The 10,549-nt window shown below is 32.2% G+C and overlaps 1 protein-coding gene across 1 annotated transcript; it reads right to left on the bottom strand.

Moving 5' to 3' along the window:
- Positions 1-1,091: 1,091 nt before the first annotated feature.
- LOC141663021 (transcription factor bHLH91-like) lies at positions 1,092-4,348 on the bottom strand. The gene is made up of 5 exons (XM_074469256.1): positions 4,202-4,348; positions 3,203-4,113; positions 2,366-2,788; positions 2,124-2,225; positions 1,092-1,385 (listed from the first exon to the last, which is right to left on the bottom strand). Exons 2-4 carry the CDS (start codon positions 4,094-4,096, stop codon positions 2,124-2,126), a joined length of 1,419 nt encoding a protein of 472 aa, XP_074325357.1. The 5' UTR covers positions 4,097-4,113; positions 4,202-4,348; the 3' UTR covers positions 1,092-1,385.
- Between the last annotated feature and the right edge of the window lie 6,201 nt (positions 4,349-10,549).

The following is a 10,549-nucleotide window of genomic DNA, read 5'->3' on the forward strand; positions in this document are numbered from 1 at the left end:
TTTCGAAATCATGATTTGGTTCCAAGAACAGTTCTTGAAAGCCTAACCCTTATTTTAGAGAATTTTCTGAATCTTTATATATTTTTCTGATTTTGTATAATTAAATAATAAATAAATTCTATTTATAATTATAAAAATAATACCCCCAAATTTATTTAGGGCCTAATTATATCATTTATTAAAATAAATAGCCCAAAATTAATAATTAACGGGAAATAATTTTTAATCATATAAATACAAAAATTATGTCAAAATTTCCCAAAAATCACGAATAATCCAAAAATGCAAAAAAAATAATATTGGATATTTGAGTCCCACAATTTTATAAAAATAAAAATATGATTTTTGTGGGTTTTTACGTCCCAATAGGGGCCCGATAAAATCATTTTTCACGAAACAATACATTTTCTAAATCAACTAGATGTTCCGAAAATCAATATAGTAATTACCATTTTACGCGAAATAAGGCCAAACGCCCTACACGCAATAACGGTGATAACATAGTACTCAATACAAACACATTTAACACGTAATAAAATAGCCCAAAAATATCCCGAAACACAATACATATATACTCAGCACATAATAGATAACATCTTATGATCAATCATAATTTATAATATCATGAATCACATAATACTCATTTAATATAACACAAAACAGCAGTAATTTTCGGGTTGTTACGATTTGTGCAAAAGATATATTGGGAAATTTAGGGATCTGATGGTGGCAGTGTTAACTGTTATGTGATGGCGGCGAACATATCTCAGTTACGAATTCAGTAGTGGCTCAAGGTACTGATGTAACTGGAGAATACTTGTATCAGAGTATGCCTGCCTCAACAGAATGTGGCCTGTTGACAGAGGACTAGCACTCCACATCTGATCAAATGGGGTTATAAACCGTAATATTATTTTGATTTTTTAATCAACAGATCCAACTAAGTTAACAAAATTAAAATTAAAATAAAATGGGCTTATGTAAGACTCCAGAATCAGTTCATCCTGTCAAATTTCGTTATCACTTGTGGAAACAAGAATTGTGCTCTGTTTGTGTATCATAGATTAATAGACATTTATGTAAAGTCGGCACAGAACATGTACAGATTACAAAAAGGCAGCAAATGATATAAATGTCTCAATCATGCATAATGTATGAAGTTACGTTTGCTACAAAGCTCAAGTATAACAGAAATCCGAAAATATAGTTACTGCAACATCAACATATCGAATTTACAATGGTTTGTCTACCATTATTACATATGCTATTATGTTGGATCTAATAAATATGTCTAATATCAATGAAGATGGTTGCAGCTTAATTCATCTGGTTATAAGTTGTTGCAATTCTGCAGGTGGATGTCTGTAAATAGAAGCAACAGCAATCTGCACATAGATATGAACGCCAGAAATACAAAAAAAATCTTAGTAAATTTCTCCTAAGCATTAATACTCTTCACAGCCATAAATGGTTTTGTAAGCTAAGATACATATGCATCAGTATTAGTTTGAGTATCTGGGGCTGTGTAAGTCTACTCTTAATGAGTATATGTTTCAGAATATTGTCTGCATATTAAAGTTTAAAGTAAATTTAAAGTTTGTTGTATGAAAGCAGCAATGCACCCTGTATGTCTAGATATGGTAAAAGAATATATTGACAGTTTAATTTCAGTAACATTATCTTGTTACTTTCAAAAGTATGCAATTGCTTGAGAACTACCAAGATGTCTTGTTTACATAAACCAAGTGATCAGGAAAAAGAAACTGCATTTAATCATGGGCATGAAAAAAGGAAGATGATTCTAATTTCCCTTGTCAAATTAGATCATTAAACACATTTCAGTATAATAATGCCACTGTACAGTCATGAATATTGTTATCAGTTACTATAATTGTTTTAGACAAATTTCTATGATAATCATATACTGGGAGCAAGCTGCAATATATAGACATTATAGAGAAAGTAACTGCATGTTGAATGAATGATTTGTCCTTGCTAATTGACTGTTTTAATCTTAAATAGGTGTCAATTGAATTTTGAATATAACAAACAGAAACTTGCCAAAAATACACCATTTCATAAAAAATGCAGATTTTATCTGCAAGATTTTCAAGAGGACTTACCTAGTAACTACTAGTTGGCTGGCTGGCTGCATACTCTCTGTCCACAACATCAATCAGCTTGTTTGCTATTGCACTTGCATACACTGAAGAACCTTCATAAATCTGGAAAAACAATTGGAATTAGTATCTTTGAAAAAGAAATTTAACCATCCAACCAGATTTATGTTAATTATACAAAGCATTGAACATTTTCATGAATGACAGAATAAAGAATATTTGCTTAGCATTTAAAAGTCTTTTACCTTTGTATTAAACAGAAAGCTGTAGAAATCACCAACAAGTCCTCCGGAAACATGTTGAAGATCCAACTGCAGCTCATCAAGAACTTTAGACACAAACAACAAACTATTGATCCTCTTCTGTTGAACTAGTTTGATGGTTACTTCATCGTCGATGATTCGAACATCAACCTCGGTGTTCTTGGACTTCCTCTGGAGCCATGAGCTTCTTAGTGCATTCCCATTATAGACCTGGTCTGAATCACCATGAGGCTTCACCATGTTTTTGCTCTCAACCTCTAACACAGATTCATCCTCAGTCTTGTGCCTTCTTAGCCTTTCTCTGCTATACCTTTTTTTCTCCACCAAAATCTGAAGCTCATTCACCGTTCTCTGGAGTTCTTTTATGTAGTCAATTGCATCCCCCACAACTGAAGCTCTATCAGGCTATAAAATTCACTCAGACTACAACAAATTAACATTTATATCACTCATGAAAAAAGCAAAAAACTGAATATCTATGCTTGTAGTAATGCAAATCCAATTAAAAAAAATCAAATAGAGATGCATTATTTATTTTACACTACACATGTATAATGTATTTAGGGAAGGGAAAGAGCATAATGTAAATACCTTGGTGGATATACAAAATTTATTCGATTAAAGCTCTGTAATTGTCATTCAAATGCAGAACAACAAGGTATATGAATGTTTATCAGACATAAAAAATGCACACAATCCAATAGTATATGCAACATTAGTAGTCATCATGTTCCTCGATAATTTTTAAAAAATAATAAGCACAATACACAATAAAAAATGTACAAAAAGAGGCCAGGGAGTAAGATTTGTTATGCATACCTTAGTTGAGATTGGCACTAATTCCTTTAAAACAGTGTACTTTCCATTCAAGTGAACTCTCCTTTGCTTCTCTGTAGCAAAGTGTTTGATATCTTTACCTCCCTTCCCTTTAGCCATACAATTCAAGTCTCTACTGAACTCCAAAACCCCAGCATCAAATTCACCATTCCCTTCCGTATCCTCCATTCCATCGAACAACACTCCATTTCTTGTGCCAGAAAAATTATACCCATGTGGAAAATTAGACTGAAACAAGTCCCTAAATATAGGAGGGGGTGGAGGAAGGTTCAAATGGAACATTGGGTCATAAAGAACAGAACCTGAACCCACCGCGGTGTCTTGAGTGTTTGGTAAATCACCAAAAAAGCCCGACTTGTGAGTCGGGTTGGTGAGTGAGATTGATGGATTTGGGAGCACAGAAGATGAACAATTAGGCAAGTGAAAAAGATTTAAGAGGTCAGGTGTTTGAGGGTACTGAGAAGCAGTGTTTTCTAATGAACAATTATTGTTATTATTATGTTGCATTTCTTGAATTTGGTGGTAATGATTGTAGTTCAAAACTTGATGAGGTTCCCAACCAGGCTGATGATGTTGGTCTTGCAACAAATGAGACTCACCATTATTGTTTGGATTGTAACAGTTTTCGAGGTCTAACCCAATTTGCTGGTTGATTTCAAGCTCCATGTTGGCTGCAGCAGCCGCAGCAGCTGCAGCAGCAGCATCTTGCTGAGGATAAGAGAGTAGCTGTTGCTGATCATCCATCGAAAAATTAGCCGAGTTGCAATTTTGAACCATGGTTTGTGAGTAACCATTTTCCTCAAGTGCTTGATATTGCATGTTTGATGGATCAATACATGCACTGTCCTCTTCATAAAGTTCTTGATTCACAATCATGTTTCTTTTCTTTGTTTCTGCAATGTAAAGATGAACACAAAATCAAGAAAATGGAGGAAATTAAAAAAAAAAAACAGGTAAAGAGAGAAACATCAAAGGCCTTACCTTGTGAAAGAAATATTTGAGGCAACTGCCTTGTGAATATTTTCTTGCACCTACCTTGTGAATATTTTCTTGAAAAGAAGCACAGTTTTTCAAGAACTCCTCAAGCGTAGGGTACAGAAGATTAAAAAATGTAGGATTATGGGAATGGATATATAGGCAGGTTGAGGTTGGGGTTGGTTTGGCTCAACTGAAACCTGTAAATACTTTATATTTGTATTTATTTACTGATTTGATTTTACAAAAATAGATCCCCTGAAATTTGGTTTTTTTTGCATTCATTTTTCCTACAGCATTCAAGTTTGTTACTGAAATTTTGTTTAGTGGGCCCCACAAAAGTCTTGAATATCAGCATCATCTTGGTTTTCTGATACAAGTACTTGACTGTAACTCTGATTCCCCTTGTCCCATCATTTTTTGTTTTATATAAACTCATTCTTTTTTGTTCTCATAAAAATCTCACTTCCTGAATGGTACATGTATTGTATGGCCAAAAAACAGCTTCTTGACAGTGTAGTGTAATTGCATGACTAACTGATATCTAAATAATTTTTAAAATTTATATAAAAAAAACAAATGCATTAATCTAATTTCCATTTACAAGTTGTTATCATGAAAACTCCGGCTTCAGAGTAACTACTATTTTAAAAATCGTGGAAGATTATATATGTTTTTCAGAATTGAAGTATAAAAATATCAAACACTTTGAATCATCTGCAAAGGACTGAGTGATAAAAAAACAAAATGAAGAGTTTTTAGAAGACAAAATACTAGTAACCAAATGCAGATTGCAGAACTTGGTCATACAAAGGACCTTATATTACCCAAATTGGACATGGGAAAACTGTCCATACAAAAAAGAGAATTGGCATCAAAGCTTAAATGCCAAACTGCCATGTTCATAAGCTGTATCAATGTATAGCTCACTGCTGCAGTACTCTCTGTAAGTCTGCAGTTAAAAAGACAAGTATGACATAATAATCTCAGTAACTTTGTTATATAAGCAAATTGTACAGACCCTTTGAATTACATTACATTAACATATGTTTACTGTTCCATGTGGTTGAATGAGGTAAATAGGTTCTTCTTTCAGAAGTAAACACAATTTAGTTTCAAAAAGAAAAGTATTCCGGTTATTCTCACTAAAATGTAGGAGAAATGAACATGAGAAAAGGCTATTTTTGTGAGCCAATGGCATGCTTGTAATTTGCAAAGAACTTATGGCTTCATTTATTGAACTGTTTTTTTTTTCAAATAATTATTCAAATGACCACTTATCCTAAAACCAAAATATAAATAGAACAAGACCTTAATTCCAAAAGTTTTAATTGACATATGACACCAATTGAGCAAAATAGTGTTGGGCAACTCTCACTAGTTATTCTCTGCATGCAACAAACCATCTACCTAACTTTAATAACAACTTACACACATCAGTATTCTCTCCAAGAATAATGTTTTTTTCCGAAAATATGAATAACAGCACAATGTAAACATATGGCATACATTACCAATATATCAAATTTTGTCTAAAAGTATATCTTTTCTAAAAGTGGAAAAATAGTTACTTCTAAAATATTTAAATTTTGCTTCAGATTTAGATTGAAATCAAGTCCGGGGAAAGTTTGAAACTTATTTAACTTACAACATATATTCTTTTGTTCATACAATTTTGAAATTCCAGAAGCTTTTTAATCCTATTTTCGAAGTTATTGTACTTTACCATAGGAAATTTTTAAAATTAGCAATATTTCGCTTAATTTGCATGTGTGTTAAATACACCCGTATAAATTTCTCATGGGAGGACACACAAATTAGAAAGTGTACTGCAAAGACTCATGTAAGAATTACGAAGAAATATATTTCTTGTAAAATTGTGAAATTTTAATAAAAAATATTAATTTCTTGTACATAAATTTACAACATTAACTTTCTAGTACCTCATAGACTGCTGTACAGGTATACAAACATTGCATGCATTGAAATTGTAAAACTAGTATTGGATGGAATGGAAGTGTATGTGTGGTGCAAAAGAATGGAAGTCCCATACAAATTTTCATTTAAAATTAGTTGGAATATGGAAGTTGGGAAATGCGAGACATGCTTCTTAACAACCAGCCCCAATCAAAGATTTTTAATAAACTTACCAACTTGGTTGTTCCCCTACACTCACGCAACTTTATTGCCTCATTTCAGTTTTTCATTTTCGGACTTATTTTCTTTTTAAATAATCTACAAATAGTTATGTTTCACATGAGTTGAGAGTAACTCGGTCCTATCCACTCGTCTCGGTTCAATTCTCACCTATATCCAAACTTATATTAGACTCAATAGCTTATACACTAGTAAGTAATAGTATCAGCTATGTGTTATGTCAAACAATATTGTTTTATTTACCGATTTCGTTAATTTTCCATCAACTTATGTTTGTCATAAAATTCAAAGATATATATAATAAAACATTCACAAAATACATATTATCAAAAAAATTAATCGTACAATAAATGAGTATGGAATAATAAATAGTCAATATATTATTTAAATTTAATAAAATATAATAAGTTTATTCTTCCCACTGATTTCTAGTTACCTGAGATTAATTGCCACACGTTGTATGTGCATCTTGATCCAATTAACTAATTTTTAAACACTAACGAGTATACTTTTGTATCAAATCAAAATTCATAATTAGTGAATATACATAGTATTAAGTTTGTAAGTGTCCGTGTATTATTTGTATAGTTAGTTAGCCCAAAAGGTGGGGATATATGTAACTAGTTTGCCCAAAACTGAAAACAAGGATTGGTATCACAGCTTACAAGTTAATTAACTATCAAAGTAACCCTTCTTTAAACAATCATATTATCCCTTTATATATTCAATGATATACAAATATTGTAGTATTTATCAGTACTAGTTAGTTTCCAAGGCCCTTGGATTTAGAAACAAACACGTTTCTTGAATGGAGTTGTGGTCTCATAAGTTGCTACTTGCTAGGATGTGGCCAAGTTAGTACAGTATAATCTAGGCACAAAAGTTGCTAGTTACCAGGAGGCAAGATATTCATGTGCTTCCCAGGCCTCCTCCTTTTTCCAAAGATCCCCAATTTCTAATTATTCTTTTAACAAATCACGCATCAATATTTACTAAACAAATCAAGGTTTTTCATCATTTCATATTTTTCAGTAAAAGTTTAATCTTAGATTACAGTTATATTAGACAACTGTACCGTGCACCCTGCTGATATAGGACAAAAATACCTGAACCTCATCCACAAATTATATTGTGCAAGACGAGAAACTCCGAATATCCTCCTCAAATATATCATTTTACATATTTTAGGCACTAAGAACTCCTTTCCTTTCAAATTATTTGTTCATGAACCACTTCTGCATTCATGTGTTCAACTTGTTATGTCTAAACGCTACAAATATCTTGGTGCCTTGTAATGCATAACTCTGCCTTGCGTTTAACACACAGAATCCATTTACCTTACCAAAGGAATCTTAATCTTGTGGTGTTGCTTCAATCGCTGTCAAAGATATATAGTAAGCTTGTGTGTTCTCTGTGTGTGTAATTTAGCTGGGGAAAAACTAAGCTACTCACTGTAATTGCTCTATAATCAGGGACCTGAACTTAAATGTACTAAAAGAAAGGAGGTTTACAAAGATACAAGTGAAAATTTCAACTAACATGATTGGACTAATGCTAAGCAGAAAACTGTTGCATCTTCCTTGTCTATAGGAACGAAAGTATCTATGCGCTCCATTTGATATCATATTATAATACAATACATAATATAAGGCCTAATTCAAGTAATGATTTTGATTTCATTCATCATTTCCTTATATGATGGTATTATTAAGATTTTCACATATTGGTCATTTCTAGGTATAACCAAGACAGCTGATGCTGAACAATGCTTTTAAAATTTCCTTTGGATATAACATGTACTCATTTACTACGCTTCTATAGGCACGAGTCAACTTGAAACAAAGCCCAATTCTACACAGCACAACAATTATGCTCTTAAAACCATGGGAACGTTAACCACCTAAGGAAAATTCCATTGCATCGAGTATCTAAAAATTTAACAACTGTAAAGGTAGTTATGCTATAAATATGCAAAAAGCAACTGCAGCAGTCATGAAAATTATATCAACCAACGTACCTAATTGCATCAAAGAAATAAGAACTTGTGAAACTGCAAAATTTAAGTGAAAGAACAGCTTCTACAAGGCCTATCTTAGTCAAAACTAAGCCAAATGTAACTCCTTATGTTATATCTCAAGCATTGGCAACTATAAAACAATATGTTGATACTCAAACTACACTAGATAAAACATAAAAATGCTAAAGACTGGAAATATAACCGGCCCACATCATATTCCATTAGTTCAAAATTTATAAAAAAAATCTTCATTTTCAATAGGCAGTTGATTAAAAGATAAAATAGATGCCCATGGAACTTAGGGATAGCAACAGGTCAGGTTCGGATCGGCTATTGTAAAATCCAAATCCAAATCCAAATATTCTTTGGTTATCCAAATCCAAATCCATCGGGTTTCGGATCGGATCGGATATTTTTCAGATATCCAAGATTACAAATAATGTAATCATATTATATATTATTTATACATGAAAACACCATTAATTACATTTACATAATAGATAAAAGTTAAAATATATTAATAAAGAAGAGTCAAACGGATTATATTGTACGGGTCGACATGGTGAGTAAAATCTAAGATACATTAATAACATAATATTTAGTATTCCGTCACAAAATGACTTTTTTTATCTAAATATGTAAAAATAACATCTTAAATAATAAAAAATTGAGATTGAAATAAAGAGTTATAATTCATTAAATAAGTGTTATGTTGACATTTATCTACTACTAATCAAATAATATTATAAAAATATGTAAATTATATGTCTTACATTTAAAATATTATATATAATATATTATTTATATGTTGGGTTTTAATCGGGTTTCGGGTTGGATCGTGTTTGGGAATTCAGATGGGGTATCGATTCGGTATCTTTGATATCCAAATCCAAATCCAGAATTTCGGGTTCGGTATATAAAAGGTTCCGGATTTTGGATCGGGTATCCGTCGGATCGGATTAATTTGTCATCCCTGATGTAACTATTACAACTTTTGGCCACTTGCAAACCCAAAATAAAGATTAGCCAAAAGATACTTGGAACTTAATTAACAAGTACAAAGAACCCACAATAAGAACTTCCACATTAATGAGATGCCTCAGTGAGAGCGAGCTAATGTGTATCATACTCATAGGATATGCATGCTAGACTTTAGTTTAACACGTCAAGTAGGCAATATCACAGATTTATGCTGGAAGACAAGTCTTAGTAACTGACAACAAGACTTTTATTGCTATATGTATTGGGATTTCACCTTTCCTAGAGAATATGTTCAAATCTGGGTTTACGGCGCTTTACAAGAGGACGGTTAAAAGGGAATTTAAGCAGTAGAGAGACTTTTACCACATGTACATGCTATAATCAAGGACTTAAACTAAATGTACTAAAAGTAAGGCATTCGATTATTTCCAACCATCTGGTTTAGAAATACATTATTATAACATGATAATTATCATCTAACAAACTCCATAAATGTGAACGTTAACTGCCCTGGGGAAGATTCATCTTAATTAAGTGTCTGGAGTTTTCACTAATCGTAAGCTAATTACGCTAGAGATTTGCAAAATAACCACCTCGGTCAACTAAATGAATTCAATTTTATGACTTAAAAACCTAATTGCATCAACTAAATGCATCAGCATCACTGTAAAATTGTAAATTTCAAGTGAAACAAATGTTCCAATTAGGCATCTTGGTCTACTAAGCTGATGTGTTTATATCTCAAACACTATGACAAATAACTAAAAAACAGTTATACCTCGTCTACACTGTAAAACAGTTAAAATTGCTGAAGAACCTTATCAAATTGATAACATTAAGCGTCATCAAATTGATCTAATATTTTTATCTTTATTTACTATAGGCGTTTTGATTAAAGATCGTGCTATTGGGTATGGCCATATAACTATTACAACTTTTCCCCCTTGTATACCCACGATAAAAATTGGCCAATAGATACTTGGAACTTTATGAACACAAGGACCAAGAAGCTACAAAACGACTACTTTATCAATCAGATGTGCATCACATTCAAATGATATGCACACACGACTTCACTTTAACATGTTAAGTAGGCATTCTAACTGTCAGAAATGTATGCAGAAAGGACAGGTCTTGGTAACTGACGCGCACATTGATATTACTGAATGCATTTTGGGATTTCACCTTTCCTCGAGAGG

The sequence above is a fragment of the Apium graveolens genome, chromosome 1 (genome assembly GCF_009905375.1).
Source record: "Apium graveolens cultivar Ventura chromosome 1, ASM990537v1, whole genome shotgun sequence".
Lineage (NCBI taxonomy): Eukaryota > Viridiplantae > Streptophyta > Magnoliopsida > Apiales > Apiaceae > Apium > Apium graveolens.